The sequence below is a fragment of the Cherax quadricarinatus genome, chromosome 9, assembly GCF_038502225.1.
Source record: "Cherax quadricarinatus isolate ZL_2023a chromosome 9, ASM3850222v1, whole genome shotgun sequence".
Taxonomy (NCBI): Eukaryota; Metazoa; Arthropoda; class Malacostraca; order Decapoda; family Parastacidae; genus Cherax; species Cherax quadricarinatus.
The window spans coordinates 18,199,062-18,218,851 of NC_091300.1; the positions used below are offsets into that span (position 1 = coordinate 18,199,062).

Below are 19,790 nucleotides of genomic sequence, written 5' to 3' on the forward strand. Positions count from 1 at the left end.
ATCTGCAATCAAGATTTATGACTAGTCCAGATCCTTTGGGAGAATAGTCCGTAAGATTTCTGAATGTGGGATTATTCTCTTATTGAAGATTTACATATACGCTGTTAACCATGATGCAGTGTGGACCTGCCTGGCCTTAGATTTTTTCAAAGGTATGATGAGGTTGTAGAGGACACAAGTTGTGCTGAGGTCAAAAATATTGGTAGGCAGTGGATCTGAAGGCACAAAAAATTGTGTGTACTAGTACACTAGGCACACTGTCATCATCTGCGTATTAGAATGTTTGATACACAAATAACCCGCACATAAAAGAGAGAAGCTTACAACGACGTTTCGGTCCAACTTGGACCATTGACAAAGTCACACTTTGTCAATGACTTTGTCAATGGTCCAAGTCGGACCGAAACGTCGTCGTAAGCTTCTCTCTTTTATGTGCGGGTTATTTGTGTATCGTTCCAGTCACGATATTGTGCCTTTTTTATTATTTATAGAATGTTTGACCCTGTTAAAGGGTTAATTCCTCATAGGAGACACCTGTGTTGTCTTTAGGCTTGAATTTGTATTCCCATAGCATTAAGAATTAGGCCATACATAATTTTATTGAGGATGGAGAAAGTAAGTTTCTTTCAAGACCATTATGCTCTGTAAAACAACTCTACAGCACCATCTTTCTATGTTTATGGAACTTCCTCCGTCAAGATATGTCTATAGTTAAAACAAGCATTAAGAATGACTAATTTCAACATTTCATTGAATCAAGAAAACCAACAGTAAGGACCATAATTTAATCCTGTCCATAGTCTCTGATATTCCAAACAAAACTGCTATTTGCAGATTATAAAATCCTAACCAAAATATAACTGTTTTGCTGACAAATAAATACAAAACCACTGAAATCACTTTCTTTTAAGAGCTTCAATATTTGCCTTGTTGAAATTTACAAAAACAGCATAAAATGTCTAATCATGTCATCAGGAATAAACTGGCATAGTTCAATTTAAAAATGAAAAAGTTCAGTGCTCAATCTATGAGAACTGAATTCCTACAATTTATAAAAATTGTAACTAAGAAAAATTAACAGAGCAATTAACAAATTATGCTGAAAACTACAAAGCCAAACAAGATGGAAATACAGCAGCATCTAATAAACATGTAAAATCTACAATAAAGCTAAGAAGATAAGATGGAGCATACAAACCATGTTATAGTCTAAGAAAAAATTAAAATATTGCACTTTTATTCAGCATATACACAACACCAAAGACATGAACACGACATACACTTGGCAGGAGTTGATCCCTGAAGCCTGAGAGAGTTGAGATTCAGGTTCAAATTGAGGAACGTAGGTCGAGCTGTAAAATCAGTCATGGTTAGTATCCTTCACTGATGACTGGCTGAATTGTCTTCTATTGCCACAATGTGTTATAAAAATAATTAAATTCCAGAAGAGTTACAGTTAAATCCAACATTATATAAAAAAAATTGTCTTGAACAGCCAAAAGATGTAGAAAATACAGAAACATCAGTAGTAGTCACCCTGAAAAAAATCTGAATCAACTTGTAGTCATCACTGAAGCCTTCAGCCACCCTAAGGCAAAACAAGATTAATTAAAATATTGCAAGAACTTTTCATGGTAGAGGAGATTCCTTTTCATTCTGCATGTGCAGCACTTTATTTTGGCCCAATGAATGACATATCCTGCTATTGTAGCAGCGTATTCAATTAGAAACAACTGAGCAATAATTACTAGGTCATCACATGTGATTCCCACATGTTATAAATCAAATAGGTACACTAATTTACATAGCATTTTAGAACTGTATAAGCTAATATTGTACAACTTGCATTGTAAAGTATGCTTTGTTTTTTTTTTAAAGAATAAAAAGTCAAAATGGTCCAGGATGGGCTGAAATGTGGACACAAGGTTCCTCTCCTAACTATGGGATTTTGGTGACTTACTGTTTGTTTTCTACTGTTGTATTCCTCTGGACATAATAATGACTCAATTGGTAAACTGATTTCAGCCATGAAAATTTAACAACAAACATAATTTGAAAGAAATATTCAAAATCATAAAAGGAATACACTAGATGTAATCAAGAATGCGTTCGAGACATACACTATAAGAGAACATCAGCAAATACTTAACCCTTTCGGTGTCAGTCCCATTATATTATGGCCTTGAAGCCAGTGTCGGTCCTGTAGTACTACACCATGAGCACAGCTCACTCAGATAAGCTGTGAGTGGTAAATTTGGACCTAGATATGAGAAAATAGGTCTATGCAGTAGTGTGCACCATATAAAAAAATTCTGCAACATGCGGTACATAAGAAAAAACTGCAACCATGTTTTTGGTTTAAAATAGCAACTTTGTGGTGTATTTCTGTATGGCTTTTATGGTTGGATTCTCAGTTTCTAAGTCTCATTTAATAGAATGGAAAACATATTACAGAAATAGAGATGATTTTGATTGGTGTCAGGAGGGAAAGTAGCTTGAAATTGACCTCAAAGTAGTGGAAATGTTCAATTTTTGCAGATTTTCCAGAGTACACAAATGATGTCACTTTTCTAATGCACATCCAACTGGCCAGTCAAATACACGTTTAAGAATGGTCTGACATTATTTATACATTTATTACAATAATGTAATAGTCTAATTAACAGTAAATCTTGCAAGCGTAACATAAGAAAGGCCTTGAGGCATGACTAAGGAACAAAGGAAATGTTTTTTAGTGCCAGGAAAGTCTACATTGTTTATTCTACATTGTTTATTTTTTAGTTTTGTGTGAAATTGGCCAAATTACTGATTTCTGATCACTTTATTGGATAGTTAAAACAGGTAAATGGGCAGTTTCTTATACTCGTTTGACAGAATAGAAAGATTACTAGCAAAATAGCCGAGTTTGGCCAACTGAAACAATGGAATTGGCCAAAAATAGGGTGCAATGTGGATGAAATCACTGATGCGTAAATATCACACAGACCACTAACTTTCCGAGAGCATAATTCCATGAGTTTTCCATCAAATTTCATACTTTTGGTTTCATTATCTTCGGATTTTAAAAGATTATCTATCATTTCATAAGAAAAAATAACAATTACTTTATTTTCAATTCTGCGACCCTGAAAGCAAGTTTGAGAGCAGTGGTTGCAACTCTGAAAGGGTTAAGTCTGAGAAGCTACAGACTGACAATATATAAACACCATAATAAAATAGCTAAAGGAGGGGTGATATAGTCATGACAAAAGAGAGATGATAACACCTACTGTGTGATGTAACCTTGCATCATTTTATGACATACAGAGGACCCTCTGTTTTCGTCATTAATCCATTCCAGAGAGTCTGACGAAACCCAAAAATCACAAAAACCAAAATAATTTTCCCTGTGAGAAATAATGTAAATCCAATTAATCCGTTCCAGACACCCAAAAGTATCAACAAAAAACACATTTTTTAGGGATTAAATGTAGACTTACATATAGAAAACAATGACAATTAAATATAAAGCTAATAAAATGTATAAATGAACATTTAACATCACACTTACATAAATAACAAAAAAGGCACAATATCATGACTGGAATGATACACAAATAACCCGCACATAGAAGAGAGGAGCTTACAACGATGTTTCGGTCCAACTTGGACCATTTACAAAGTCACACAAATGAGAAGCAGGGGGAAGAAGGAGGAGCCAGTTAAATACTAAGAAAGGGGAGCACTGCAATGGAGCTAGGTAAAAGCAAGAACACAGAAGGAATGAAAATAATTAAAAATAAATAATGAAGGAACAAAAATACAAGGCAGAAGAAAGACGACCCAGAGGAGAAAAAGGAAATAGGAAAGGGGAAGAGGGAGAAGAAGAAAAAGAAGGAATCAGGTTAGGTCATGGGTGTTCCGAAGTTTGGAGCATTTTACAATGTAGTGGGAAAGGAAGGCATCTACAGAGACGAAGCCAGGACTAACCTCGTTCATACCTCTTTGCACTAACCTCGTTCATACCTCTCCTCCCTCTACTGATGCTGCTGGTGTCTACTCTATTTCTTGTTCCTCCTGTCCTCTTCAATACTTTGGAGAAACTGGCCGATCTCTTTCTGACAGACTTAGGGAGCACAAAAGTAGTGTTGGGCTTGCTGACACTAACAATGCTCTTTTCTGTCACATCAGAGATCACAGCCATCCTATTGACTGGTCTTCTGCTAAAACTGTCTTCCCTACTTCTAACATTAACAGTCGCTGTCTGGTTGAATCCTCCCTAATACACAACTTTCCATTTATGAATCTTAGTCCTGGCTTCGTCTCTGTAGATGCCTTCCTTTCCGACTACATTGTAAAATGCTCCAAACTTCGGAACACCCATGACCTAACCCGATTCCTCCTTTTCCTTCTTCTCCCTCTTCCCCTTTCCTCTTTCCTTTTTCTCCTCTGGGTTGTCTTTCTTCTGCCTTGTGTTTTTGTTCCTTCATTATTTATTTTTTATTATTTACCCCCCACTCTATGTTCTTGCTCTTACCCTCTGTGGGCACCTAGCTCCCTTGCAGTGCTCCCCTTTCTTAGTATTTGACTGGCTCCTCCTTCTTACTTCACCACTACTACTTCCTTCCTCCTCCACTACTATCACCACTACCACTTCCTGCCTATATATACCCTTCCTGCTCAACTTCTCGTTTGTGTGACTTTGTAAATGGTCCAAGTCAGACTGAAACGTCGTCGTAAGCTCCTCTCTTCTAGGTGCAGGTTATTTGTGTATCACACTTACCTTTAATGAAGACTCTTGTTGGTGTACAGAAGACGGGGAGGAGGGGAGAGGAAGAAGTTACTATTGTTTGGAAGGGGAATCCATTTCCATAATGACTTCAGGTACCCCATGGACTTCCCCAAAGCCACAACAGATTCCGCAACAGGCATAAGATTGCCAGGTGTGTGTGGGGAAGTACCCTGGCTGGTGTCTGGGGAAGTGCCCTGGCTGGTGTGAGTAGGGAAGTACCCTGGCTTGTGTGTGGGAAAGTACCCTAGCTGGTGTGTGTGTGGGGAAGTACCCTGTCTGGTGTGTGGGGAAGCACCATGACTGGTGTGTGTGGGGAAGAACCCTGGCTGGTGTGTGTGTGGGTAAGTACCCTGGCTGGTGTGTGTGGGGAAGTACCCTGGCTAGTGTGTCTGGGGAAGAACCCTGGCTGGTGTGTGTGTGGGGAAACACCCTGGCTGGTGTGTGTGGGGGAAGTACCCTGGCTGATATGTATAGGGAAATACCCTGGCTGGTGTGTGTGGGGAAGTACCCTGGCTGGTGTGTGTGGGGAAGCACCCTGTCTGCTGTGTGGGGAAGTACCCTGGCTGGTGTGTGTGTAAGGAAGTACCCTGGCTGGTGTGTTCTTTCTTGAATTCTATCGTGTTTCTTGCCTTCTTTATCAAAGGGTTGGCACTAGGAGCTTTCTTTGGGTCCATGGTGGCTTATTTAGCAGTCACACACAATAAACTAGTGCAAAAAACAATGGATTATTACGAAATGTTTTGAATGACCTCGCAGGGTAATGTTCACTCGCTGAGAAACAATGCCACACTGACTCAGAATGCATGTGTGGGAGGCTCTGTGTGCGAGCAGGCACTTGGACATGTTCCATACGACTAATGAAACCAAAGAGAATTAATGAAAACAAAGACTATATTTTGACGAAAAAAGTCGGTGATAACCGAAAATCATGAAATCAGAGAGTAACAAAAACAGAGGGTCCACTGTACTGTGTGATGTGACCTGAGCATCATCACTTACAGGAAGACCCCTCTTATACAGCAGGTTAGGTTTCAGGCTACCACCATGAAGAAAAAAATCACATACAATGCCCGCTAACATGTTTACATTATCATATATTAAGTTAACATTAGAAATAGGCATGAAAAAACAGTAAAAAAGTAAAATACACATACAGTACACTCATTACTTACTTTAAAATATTTGTAGACTTAATGTAGGGTGAGAGGTGAGTAGTATTTATTGTTGGAAGACAAGTGTGGTAGCCTGTCCAGTTACCACACCTCAAAATTAGGTTTATCTGTTTTACTGTGATTGTATTGATTGTATACAGCCTCTCCTCATTTAACAATGGAGTTCCATTCCTAAGACCATGTCGGTAAACGAATTCGTTGCTAAGCAAGGAGCATACTATAATGGAAGTGGGATTGTGTCAACCAACTTTAATAATGTTTTAATGTCACCTTTGCACCATTTATAAGATTTTTAGTATATTTTTAAATGTTTATAGAGTAGTGTACTGTATACTGTAATAAACAGCATAAAAGAAATCAGCTCTAATATACAGTACATTTTTTAGGTATACATACTGGTCAGAAAGACTGTTGTAAGTCCGAGACGTCAATAAATGAATACATCACTAAGTGAGGAGAGGCTGTATTTTGTTTATATATGTAGTGTATTCCTTATATAATTTTGAAAAAACGTCATGGATGGATTAATCCTTTCAGGGTTTCCGACGTACTAATATGGCTTACGCACCAGGGTTATCGACGTACTAGTATGCGTAAATTCTAGAGGTTTCAAATCTAGCAAGAGAAAGCTGGTAGACCTACATATGAAAGAATGGGTTTATGTGGTCAGTGTGCACAGTATAAAAAAAAATCCTGCAGCACAAAGTGTGTAATGAGAAAAAAAAAAACTGACTGTGTTTATGGTTTAAAACAGCGAATTTGCACTGTATTTTTGTATGGTATTTATGGTTGTAATCTAGTTTTCCTTGTGTCATTTTATAGAATGGAAGACATATTACAGAAACTGAGATGATTCTGACTGGTTTTACAATGAAAAGTACCTTGAAATTGAACTCAAAGTAGCAGAATGTTTAATTTTTGCCAAAGTTCAAAAGTAAACAAATCATGCCATGCATCTGCATAACAGTAAATCTTCTATTTTTTGTGAGAATAAAAATTCAAAGTAGAAAGCAAAAGAAATGTAAGAGGGGCCTGGGGACGTGACTAATGTACAGAGGAAATGTTATTTTAGTGCCAGAAATGTCTGTCTTGTTTATTCTGGACCCTATTTGGAAATCGGCATCTTTTGAAATTTGTGTGAAATTGGTAAAATTGCTAATTTCTGACCACTTTATTGAATAGTTGTAATCGGTAAATGGGTAGTTTCTTGTACTCATTCAATAGAAAAAATGGAGTTCTAGCGAAATAGTTATGATTTGTGTTGACTAGTACACTGGAATTGGCCGAAAATAGGGCTCAAAGTGGGCGAAATTGCCGATGCGTAAACATCGTCGAGACCACTAACTTCATGAGAGCATAATTCCATAAGTTTTCCATCAAATTTCATACTTTTGGTGCCATTATGATCAGGAAAAGATTCTCTATCTTTTCATAACAAAAAAAATTTTGTTTTTTTCCCGAAAAATTTTTGACCCTGAGAACACGTTTAGGAGAGAGGCTCTTGACCCTGAAACAGTTAATGAAAATGTCTATAGTAACATTATATACAACATTTAAAGTGCCCCAAAGTGATTATTATTGTTTATTGCTATCGACATACCTTGTTCACTGAGTTTAATCATTTCTAACTTGGCATTTAATGTAAGAAGCTTATGACTCTTCTTTTTATCACAACTACCCTCAGATGCCAGTGTAAACAGAAGAGAATGAGCGAGAGAGAGAACGAGTAAACGAGAGATGACGAGTAAACAAAAGAGAGAATGAGTAAATGAGAGAAAGAGTAAATGAGAATGAGAGCGACATGGAGAATGTAAACAAACTGAGAGTGAACGGGTGGTGGGCAGCTTGACAAATGTACATTAGTACCTGTCCACTTGCTGTTCATATACGCTCATTTTTCATTGTACATGCGTTTGTGTACAAGTTGTATTCACATTGGAGTAGAATAAATAACAACAACACCCCCGTTCTCGTGCAACACACCATTTTTACAATGAATGATGCTATGAGTAAAGGCATATGAAAGGAATATTTTTCAATAATTACCCCCCAGTAATACTATACTCCACACAGTTTCTCTGGTGTTGGACTAGAGAAAATGGAATTCCTGCCATCACTTCAACAAGCTGCCCAGCTACCACATCTCATATCAAATCAAATTAAATCAAATCAAATTTTATTTCTTTGCAAGATTACACTGAGATTATGAAATTACAATAATGAGTTGCAGTGCAAGGAGAGCCACTATCATGCCTAGGCATTATGGGCAGACTTAATTTAACCCTTTCAGGGTTTCCGATGTACTAGTATGGCTTACGCACCAAGGTTATTGACGTACTAGTATGTCTAAATTCTAGCGCCTTCAAATCTAGTGAGAGAAAGCTGGTAGGCCTACATATGAAAGAATGGGTTTATGTGGTCAGTGTGCACAGTATAAAAAAAATCCTGCAGCACACAGTGCATAATGAGAAAAAAAAACTTTGACCTTGTTTTTGGTTTAAAACAGCGAATTTGCACTGTATTTTCGTATGGTATTTATGGTTGTATTTTAGTTTTTCTGGTCTCATTTTATAGAATGGAAGACATATTATAGAAACTGAGATGATTTTGTTGGTTTCATAATGAAAAGTACCTTGAACTTGAGCTCAAAGTAGCAGAAATGTTCAATTTTTACCAAAATTCAAATGTAAACAAATCATGCCAAGCATCCAATACACGTACGTCAACTGGTGAGTCTAATATTTTTTCACAAGTGCGCTGATATTATTTATACCATTTCTACACTAATGCAGTAGTCTGCATAACAGTAAATCTTCTATTTTTTTGTGAGAATAAAAATTCAAAGTGGAAAGCAAAGAGATGTAAGAGAGGCCTGGGGACATGACTGATGAACATAGAAAACGTCATTTTAGTGCCAGGAATGTCTGTCTTGTTTATTCTGGACCCTATTTGGAAACTGTCATCTTCTGAAATTTGTGTGAAATTGGCAAAATTGCCAATTTCTGACCACTTTATTGGAAAGTTGAAATCAGCAAATGGGTGGTTTCTTGTACTCATTCGATAGAAAAAATGAAGTTCTAGCGAAATAGATATGATTTTTGTCGACTAGTACACTGGAATTGGCCGAAAATAGGGTGCAAAGTGGGCAAAATCGCCGATGCGTAAACATTGTCGAGACTGCTAACTTCGCGAGAGCATAATTCTGTAAGTTTTTCATCAAATTTCATAGTTTTGGTGTCATTATGATCGGGAAAAGATTCTCTATCATTTCATAAGAAAAAAATAGTTTTTTTCTTGTTCTGAAAAATTTTCAACCCTGAGAACGAGTTTAGAAGAGGGCCTCTTGACCCTGAAAGGGTTAATGGCTTATGGACTACTTAACCCTTTCAGGGTTGGTGCCGTACTATTATGGCTTGCGCGCCAGGGTTGGTACCATACTAGTACGTATAAATTCTAGCGGCTTCAAATTAAGTGGAAAACAGCTGGTAGGCCTAGATGTGAGAGAATGGGTGTGCATGGTCAGTGTGTGCAGTAAAAAATTCTTGAACCCAGTGGCGCATTGTGGGAACGCCATTTTAGTAGACCTTGTTCACCATGCCTCGCGGTAAGAAGCTCCTCACTCCTCGGCGAATTGGGACACTTTTGTTCCCCAGTGACAGTTATAATACAGATGGAAGTGCCAGTGAAGATGAGTTTCAAGGTTTTTGGTGAGGTTGTGACTGAAACTAATGACCATAATACCGGTAATAGTGAGGAAAACCCAGACAACCCTCAGCCTTCCACCTCTCCTGCTGGGCTGTCTTGTTCACGTTCAGTTGTACCAGAATCAAAGAGGAAACTCCTATTTTCCCAAATCTCGGACTCAGATGTGAGCATTGGTGATGATAGTGATAGTGAATATGAACTACAAGCTCTTGAAACCAGTTCCAGTAGTGATAGTGAAGTGGAATATTCTCCAGTGAAGTGTCAGTATATACAAAGATAAATGCCCTCTGGTAGTGTGCCATATGCTACTCCAAGGGGAAGGAGTACATCTTGGGGTACATCCCATGGCTGTACAACAGGAACAGACAGTGAAAATGAAGATGATAGTGTTGCAATTGGGATGGAAAATGTGCATGGTGGTGGTAGTGGTGGTGCCGGCCGTGAGGCACCAGCAGTGGGCCATGCTGCCACCCACACCGCTGCCTCAGCTGATCTAAAACAAAGGCCACCATCCCCCACCCATTCACCACACCAGCCTCCACAGCCACAACCTCCACAACCACAACCACCTGTCAATATCCAGAACCCACCAGCAGACTGCACCTGGGATTGGCAGGAAGCTGTCAATTTTGTTCCCAATCCCCATCACTTTGATGAAAGTCAAAGTGGAATATGACCATCTTGCACACTTGGGAACAATGCCACTGAACTGGAATGTTTTGAGTTATTCTTTGACGAACCCCTGATGGAAATTATTGTCAGGGAAAGCAACAGATACTATGAGTACACCACGGCAAACACAATGCTTTCACCAAACTCACGCCTACACCAGTGGAAGGAGACAACTGTATCTTTTGTTTGCCACAATAATGCTTATGCCACATGTGTATAAGCACAATGTGAAATCATACTGGTCAACAGACTGCCTGATTGCAACCTCAGGTTTCAGTGATATAATAGAAGTGAATCTATTTGTGCTACTATTACGTATGCTTCACTTCTCAGACAAAACCAGGCCTGACAGAAACGACAGGTTATATAAGATTAGGAATGTGTTCATGTATCTGAAACAGAAATTCAATATGTATTTTTATCCTTTCAGGAAGCTTGATTCTGTTTAAAGGAAGACTCTCATTCAAGCAATACATACCAAGCAAGAGGAAATGCTTTGGTATAAAGTTGTTTGTGCTTTGTGATTGTTACAGTGGTCTTGTATTGGATATAATTGTGTACACTGGAAGTAATACATTGCGAGATACCAGGAAGTTACTGGGTATCTCTGGTGATGTGGTTAGAACAATGATGGAACCATATCTTGGTAAGGGACATACAGTGGAACCTCAAAAATCAAACTGCTCCCAACACAACCAATTATGTAAGTGTATTTTTGTAAGTGCTTTTTTAAGTGTATTTTTGAGGGTCTGAAATGGACTAATCTAATTTACATTATTCCTGATGGGAATAAATTCATTTGGTAAAGGCATTCGAACAGCCTTCTGGACTGAAGAAAGTTCGATATTTGAGGTTCCACTGTATATTGTATACTGATAACTGGTACACAAGTCCCTTACTCAGTGATTTCTTGCAAGTGAACATGACAGATGTGCGTGGCACAGTGCGTGCAAACCATAAACATATGCCCAGCTTCGACGCTGGCACTCATAGAAGTGAGGTGCAGCTGTGATTGACTACAAACTCAATATGCGTTCAGTGGACAAATGTGACATGCAGATTGGGTTTGTTGATTGTGTTCGCAAGAGTTATAAGTGGTACATAAAACTCTTTTTCCATCTTCTGGACATTTCCATGCTCAATGCTTATGATATATATAAGATGAGGACCAGAAACAAACCACCATATGGCAAATTCTGTTTGTCTGTCATCAGACAAATAATAATCAAGTACCAAGGAACAGCACCTGCAATAGAAAACCGCCCACGTAATTATCAACAACTACCTTCTTGTCTGAAGCATGGTGATCACTTCCTAACAAAACTGCCTGCTACTGCTTTCAAGAAAAAGGCTCAGAAGAGGTGTTACGTCTGTGCACATACAAAAAAATGTCCACAACAATGCAGAGACACTCGTTTCATGTGTGAAGAGTGTAAAACACCACTGTGCATGACACCATGTTTCAAAGACTTCCACAGACTGCAGAACTTCTAAAAACATGTCCTGTGACTGTATATGTGTATATAAAATATAGAAAAATAGTAATAAACAACATTTTGTATTGTTCGTTTGTGTAAATATGTTTTATAAACAAAAAAGTGACAACAGTGTTTATGCAGTTATTGTGTAGTATAGAAAAAGAAATAACTTACGATAGTGCTCATATTGGTCTCACAGGCCATAAAAGTTACTTGGAAAAAAAAAATAAAAAATAATAGAAAATAGTACCTAAAAAATTAAATAAAGTAATACCGGGTGACCGGCAGTCGGCGATGTTACTGTATGCCGGTCATTTTCTGTCAACTTCATGCCTCCATATCTCGGTAAGTATTGATGGTAAAATTTTTTTGTGTAGCCTATAAAATTCAGAAAAAAAAAACACTATCTTTTCATAAGAATTTTTTTTGTTTTTTTTTTAACTTTTACCGACCCTGAGAACAGGTTTGGGAGAGGGCCTGCCGTCCCTAAAAGGGTTAATACTAAAGAAATTGGTCATAGTTTGTTTAAGTTCTACATCTTTTTTTGTTTATAGTAGACAGTAATTTCACTCTAATTACAATAGTTTCAAAAATGAATATTGAAATTACGTATATTATGGGAATATAACATTAAGAGTTGTTGAAAGTAGTTTACAGTATGAGAATGCTACAATTGGGTGTAAGACAGTATTGTTTTGGGTAGGTATTTATAATACAATGTAGTATTAACCCTTTACCAGGCCTGGTAAAGGGGTAATTACCCTTTACCAGGCCTGGTAAAGGGTTTAATATTGTATGAACATTGGGCATCTAGATTTGAAGTTTTAAGATTTAGGTAATTGGGAGATTTTTTATAAAGTTAAATACTGAGTATGTGTGGGTTATTTGTGTATCGTTCCAGTCACGGTATTGTGCTTTTTTTGTTATTTAGTTCAGGGTAAGTAGGTGGTTTCTGAGAAGAGCCTTAAACTGGTGTTCAGACCTGGTTACTTTAGTATTTACTGGTAATGAATTCCAAATTTTGGGGCCCTTTATGTGCTTAGAGTTTTTATACAGTGAGATATGGATACGGGGTACATCAAGAAGAGATCTGTGTTTTGTGTTGTGGTTGTGTGTCCTGTTAAGGTTGGTGAGGGGAAGTTTGAGTGGAGGGTTTATTTATTTATTTATTTATTTATTTATTTATTTAGTAATTTGAGCATACATACAGAGGTACAAAAAAATACAGGTAAGAGCAGCATGCCAAAGCCACTTATATGCACAGCATTTCAGGCTGGCTTAAAATTAACTTAAGATTAACTAAGCAATGATGAAATCAGTGATAAAACATTATTGTAAACAGTTAACTATAAAGCACAAATGAGTATTACAAAGACAGGTCATATGTTTATGTCTGAGTGTAGTGTTCTATGTATGTAGTAGGCACATGAATAAGTATGGATGTTCTTAATGGCGAGCAGTTTTAGACTTTTGAATATTGGTGGAGTATGCTGTTGGGAGTGGGATTTATTATCATTCTGACTGCAGCCTTTTGCTGGGTTATTAGTGGTCTTAGGTGATTTAATGTTGTTGATCCCCATGCACAAATTCCATATGTAAGATAAGGGTAGATGAGTGAAAGATACAGTGCAAGGAGAGCTGATTGTGGAACACTGTACCATATCTTTGATAGTATGCCTACTGTCTTAGAGATTTTCTTGGAAATTTTTTGTATGTGTGTCTGGAAATTTAGGCAACTGTGAAGGTGGATTCCTAGGAATTTTCCCACTGTGAGTCTTGTGATGGGTGATCCGTTTAGCAGTATGTTAAGTGGAACATTTGCAGCTCTTTTTCCAAACTGAATGAAATAGGTTTTGTCAGTATTGAGGGTAAGCTTATCTCAGTTTATTCTACTATGGTTGAATTAATTTTTTATGCTATATAGTGTTTCTTATATAATTTTGAAAAAATATCATAAATGGATTAATGAAAAATGTCTATAATAATGTAATATATATGACATTTAATGCACCCCAAAATGTATTTTCTCAATATCATGAACATAGGTAAAACTTTATAATCAATATACATTTACTCTCAATATCTGCATTCACCTCAAATGTTACCCTTTCAGGATCTGTCCCGTAGATCTATGGCTTTGAAGCCAGGGTCAAAGCCGTATATCTATGCCAAAATTCTAGCGGCTTCAAATTTAGAGCGAGAAGGTTAGTAAGCCTACATCTAAGAGAATAGGTCTGCGTGGTCACTGCACGCAGTAAACAAAAAATCGGGGCACCCACATTGCATTGTGGTAATGTCATCTCAGTACACTTTGTTCAGCATGCCTGACGGCAAGGAACTCTCACTCCCCAGCGAATTCTGACTCTCCTCTTCCCAAGTTACAGTTCTAACACTGATGGAAGTGGATCTGCAGAGGAATTCTATAGTTTTTGAACCATATGGTACAATGGTACTATATCATACAATGGTACCATATGGTACATTGTACCATATGGTACAGGGTACTATATGGTACAAGTCACTCTGTCAGACTTTTTTGGGCCATCCTAGGTTCTCCACACATATGCTGCTATGTATGATAATCTATTTAACTGTATTTGTGTATACCTGAATAAACTTATTTACAACACCACATGCGCTCGAGTAAGTTTATTCAGGTATACACAAATACAGTTACAAAGAATATAATACATAGCAGCATATGTGTAAAGATCCTAGGATAACTAGGATAACTTATTTTCATTGGGGTCCGTGTGTGTGTGTACCATATGGTACAATGAAGCTTATGGTATACACACAGGTACAATATACCATATACAATTCCAAGGGGACTGAGTACATTCCATGACCCTACACCTGGAATAGACAGTGAAAGTGACGATGATGTGGCTACAGTTGGGATGGCTAGACCACATACGTCACTAGGTGGTGGTGGAGGTGCCACCAGCATGCAGCATGCGGCACCAGCCCAGACTGGGAGAGAGTCTGGGACCCAAGCCGGTGACTCAGCAGTTCTAGGACAAAATGCAGCATCATCCACTGGTGGAAGGAGATGAATGTGTTTGTTTTTTGCAACAATAATGCTTATGCCTCATGTCTATAAGCATAATATAAAATCATACTGGTCCACAGATTAGTAAGACACCGCTGTGCATGACATCTTGTTTCAAAGACTTTCACAGGCTGTAGCAGTTCTAGGAACATGTCCAGTGACTGTACATAGGAAAATATAGAATAGAACATTATTAATATACAACATTTTTGCATGCTTTTTGTTGTAAAAAATTACTGTAAATAAAATAATGATAAAAATATAAGTGCGGTTATTGTGTTGAATATAATGAGTGTACATATATACATTATGCATTATCTTGGTCTCACAGGCCACAAACATTACTGGAAAACACAAAATCAGAAAAGAATACAAGAAAGGAACAAAACAGTAAAATAAAAAAATGAGACTTTACGGAAGTCACAGATGTTGCCACCACCCGGTCATTGAGGGTCAACTTCATGCCACTATATCTTGGAAAGTACTGACTGGAGTTTTTTTTTGTTTTGTTTTATTACCTACAGAAAAATAATATCTTTAATTCTGTAATTTTTTTTTTTTTTTCAAAAATTCTTAGATCCTGGCTGTCACTCTGAGATTTGGCCACTGGACCCTGAAAGGGTTAATCACTCCATTGTGTCCATCTAAGATTAATACAGTGGACCTCCACTTTTCGGCTGGTGCAGAAATTGTACAATTCGGATTTCGAGTACTTTTCTCGGCAAAATTTCCCCCTGGGTTTAGTTATCCCCTCGGAAATCGTTGGTACCAGACGTTTGCGCCTGGGCCACTCATATGTTCGTGACTTCTCTTGGGCACATTAAATGTCTTATTTTTACATTAATACAGACATTTTCATTAATCCATCTATGATATTTTCTTCAAAATTATGTAAGAAACACATTACATAGCATATAAACATGCCTTTGTTAATCGTTCACTCAGAGTGTCCCTGCAGTCTTAATGCCATAGTAATACTAATAGTATGTAATAATAATCACTCTTGGGCACAATGAATGTCTTATTTTACAGTAATACAGCCTCTCCTCACTTACTGACGGAGTTCTGCTCCTGAGACCACATCATCAAACAAATTCGTCGCTAACTATACTATAATGGTAGTGAGTTTGTGTCAACCATCTTAGATATTATTTTAATGTTATCTTTGTACCATTTATAACATTTCTGGTACATTTTTAAATGTTTATACAGTAATGTATTATATACTGAAATAAACAGAATAGAGGAAATCAGCTCTAATATACATTACAGAGGACCCCCGGTATTCAATGGCATCGGTATTCGATAAATCCAGTATTCGATGCATTATATCACAAAAATTTTGCCTCGGTATCCAATCGAAAACCCAGTATTCGATGCGATTCATACGAGACGTGTCCACGTGTGGCCTGAACTGCCCCGTGTGTGCCAGTGTTTACAAGCCAGCCAGTGTGCGCGCATTGTTTCTGCAAAATAAGTCACCATGGGCCCCAAGAAAGTTTCTAGTGCCAACCCTTCGAGACCAAGGGTGCTAATGACTATTGAAATGAAGAAAGAGATAATTGCAAAGTATGAAAGTGGAGTGCGTGTGACGGAGCTGGTCAGGTTGTATAGTAAACCCCAATCAACCATCTCTACTAAAGTGACCAGGAAAACGGCAATCAAGGAAGCTGTTCTTGCAAAAGGTGCAACTGTGATTACGAAACAGCGACCTCAAGTGTTAGAAAATGTTGAGAGACTGTTATTGGTGTGGATAAATGAAAAACAGATAGCAGGAGATAGCATCTCTCAAGCAATCATTTGTGAAAAGGCTAGGAAGTTGCATGACAATTTGGTAAAGAAATTGCCTGCAACTAGTGCTGATGTGAGTGAAATTAAGGCCAGCAAAGGTTGGTTTGAAAGATTTGGTTCGAAAGATTTAAGAATCGTAGTGGCATACATAGTGTGATTAGGAATGGTGAGGCTGCCAGTTTGGACCAAAAAGCAGCTGAAAAATATGTGAAGGAATTCAAGGATTACATAGACAGTGAAGACTTGAAACCTGAACAAGTGTTTAATTGCGACAAAACAGGCCTGTTTTGGAAGAAAATGCCAAGCAGGACCTACATTACTCAGGAAGAAAAGGCACTCCCAGGACATAAGCCTATGAAAGACAGGCTTACTCTGTTGATGTGTGCCAATGCTAGTGGTGATTGCAAAGTGAAACCTTTATTGATGTATCACTCTGAAACTCCCAGAGTGTTCAGGAAAAACAATGTCCTCAAGGCTAATTTGTGTGTGCTGTGGAGGGCAAACAGTAAGGCATGGGTCACTAGGGACTTTTTCTATGACTGGTTACACCATGCATTTGTCCCCACTGTGAAAAATCACCTAACTGAAAAGAAATTAGACCTTAAGTGCCTCCTAGTATTAGACAATGCCCCTGGTCATCCTACAGACTTGGCAGAGTGACTTTCTGGGGACATGAGCTTCATTAAGGTCAAGTTTTTGCCTCCTAATACCACTCCTCTCCTGTAGCCCATGGACCAGCAGGTCATTTCCAACTTCAAGAAACTGTACACAAAAGCTACATTTCAAAAGTGCTTTGTAGTGACCACAGAAACTCAACTGACTCTAAAAGAGTTTTGGAAGGATCACTTTAATATCCTCAATTGTATAAACCTTATAAGTATGGCTTGGGAGGGAGTGACTAAGAGAACCTTGAACTCTACTTGGAAAAAACTGTGGCCAGAATGTGTAGACAAAAGGGATTTTGAAGGATTTGAGGCTAACCCTGAGAAGCCTATGCCAGTTGAAGAATCCATTGTGGCACTGGGGGAAGTCCTTGGGGTTGGAGGTTAGTGGGGAGGATGTGGAAGAGTTGGTAGAGGAGGACAATGAAGAACTAACCACTGATGAGCTGCTAGATCATCTTCAACAGCAAGAGGCCAGACCTGAGGAAACTGCTTCGGAGGAGGGGATAGAGAAATTGAAGAAGTTGCCTACTTCAAAGATTAAGGAAATGTGTGCAATGTGGCTTAAAGTGCAAACCTTTTTTGATGACAATCACCCTAACACAGCTACTGCAAGCCGTGCTGGTGACTATTATACTGACAATGTTGTGAAACACTTTAGGAATGTCATAAAGGAACGGGAGGTATAGGCCACTATGGACAGATATGTTGTGCGACAGAAGTCCAGTGACTCTCAAGCTGGTCCTAGTGGCATTAAAAGAAGAAGGGAAGTAACCCCGGAAAAGGACTTGCTACCTCAAGTCCTAATGGAAGGGGATTCCCCTTCTAAACACTAACACCTCTCCCCTCCTATCAATCATCACCAGCTCTTCATTAAAGGTAAGTGTCAATTATTCTATTGTTATTGTTGTTATTGTAATTATTCTATTGCATTAAACTTAATATTTCATGTGGTAAATTTTTTTTTTCATACCTTTGGGTGTCTTGCATGGATTAATTTGATTTCCATTATTTCTTATGAGGAAAATTTATTCTCTTTTCGATATTTTCGGTATTCGATGAGCTCTCAGGAATGGATTAATATCGAATACCGGGGGTCCACTGTATTTAATTATGAATACTGGTCAGAGAGCCCATCATAAGTCTGAGGCGTCAGTAAACAAGTGTGTCGCTAAGTGAGGAGAGGCTGTAGAGACATTTTCATTAACCCATAAACGGTCCAAATGTATATACGTGTATACATTTTTACTGCTAGTGCCCCAAATGTATATATACGTTTTATTTTTCCTGCCTTCAAATTTGGCATGATTGGCCTGAGATGCCTTGTCAGCATAGAATGGGTCCTAACACTCAGTGTGCGTGGTATTAAAAAAATCTGGGACCACTTAGTACCTTGTGGGAGCACCAGTTCAAATAAGCGCCAGCTAGAGCAAACAGCGCTGCAAACACCTGGGATTCACTGATGTCATGTAGTATTAACACTCCCATTTTATAAGAAAAGTGATTTTGACCCTGAGTTCAGTGGCTTTGAGGTGGATGCGGCCACAAGTGGCCGAGGAAATGTCAAAAAACCTTGATAACCCACGTGCAATATTTGTGCAACACCCTTTCAGAATGTGTTATAACCTATGCCCTAAGTCAAGTGAAACAATTCTGGCTGGCTGGCAGGCTGGCTGGTTGGCAGGCTGGCTGGCTGACTGCCTGACTGGATGACTGACTGACTGATTGGCTGGCTAGCTGACTGGCCAGTTGCATGGTGGCCAACTGTGTGGCTGGCCGGCTGCTGGAGGCCTGGCTCTATCTCTGTTTGTCTGCCTGTATCTATGTCTATCTCTGTCTCTGTCTGTCTTTGTCCATCTTTGTCTCTGTCTATCTGTCTCTGTCTATCTGTCTCTGTCTATCCCTGTCTATCTCTGTCTATCTGTCTCTATCTCATTCTATCTGCCTGTCTATCTTTGTCTCACAGGTACACATAAATACACATATACATAGTGTAAATTACCTACGATAACCCAAAAAACCAGACAAAGTGCTATACTCTGCTTGAAGATGTGAATAAAGGTGATGACACAGTCTTGTGGCTCTCTCTCAGACAGAGAGCTAGATGGATAGACAGATAGACAGGGAGCTTGACAGACAGACAAATAGACAGACATGTTTGTGTACCAGCGAAAACAAAGGAGGGCGATGCTCATCAAACGTCACCTCTAATCTTTTCTTATCTGCTACACCCTCCCCCACCCTCGTGTATGCTCATCAAACGTCAGCCCTTATCAGATGTTATCTCATCTTATCATGTCACTGTCAGGGGTGGACTTAGTTTTTCATGCTTCAAGGCAACTTATTATTTTATTATTATTACGTATTTTTCTTCTCCTTCTTCTTCTCCTTCTTCTCCTTCTCCTCCTCCTCCTCCTTCTCCTCCTCCTCTTCCTCCTCCTCATTGTTATTATATACGTACTTCCACATATCCAAAACATTCCTGGG

The 19,790-nt window shown here is 38.5% G+C and overlaps 1 protein-coding gene across 8 annotated transcripts in view; it reads right to left on the reverse strand.

Moving 5' to 3' along the window:
* Positions 1-19,790, reverse strand: part of Khc-73 (Kinesin heavy chain 73) — an 886,736-nt gene that overhangs the window by 160,973 nt on the left and 705,973 nt on the right. For 7 of the 8 annotated variants that reach the window (XM_070083276.1, XM_070083274.1, XM_070083277.1 and 4 more), the window contains one exon: positions 1,281-1,352. The exons of the other annotated variant lie outside the window; for it this stretch is intronic. In XM_070083276.1, coding sequence (XP_069939377.1) covers positions 1,281-1,352 — 72 coding nt within the window. The remainder of the gene's footprint in view (positions 1-1,280; positions 1,353-19,790) is intronic. 8 annotated transcript variants of the gene reach the window in all.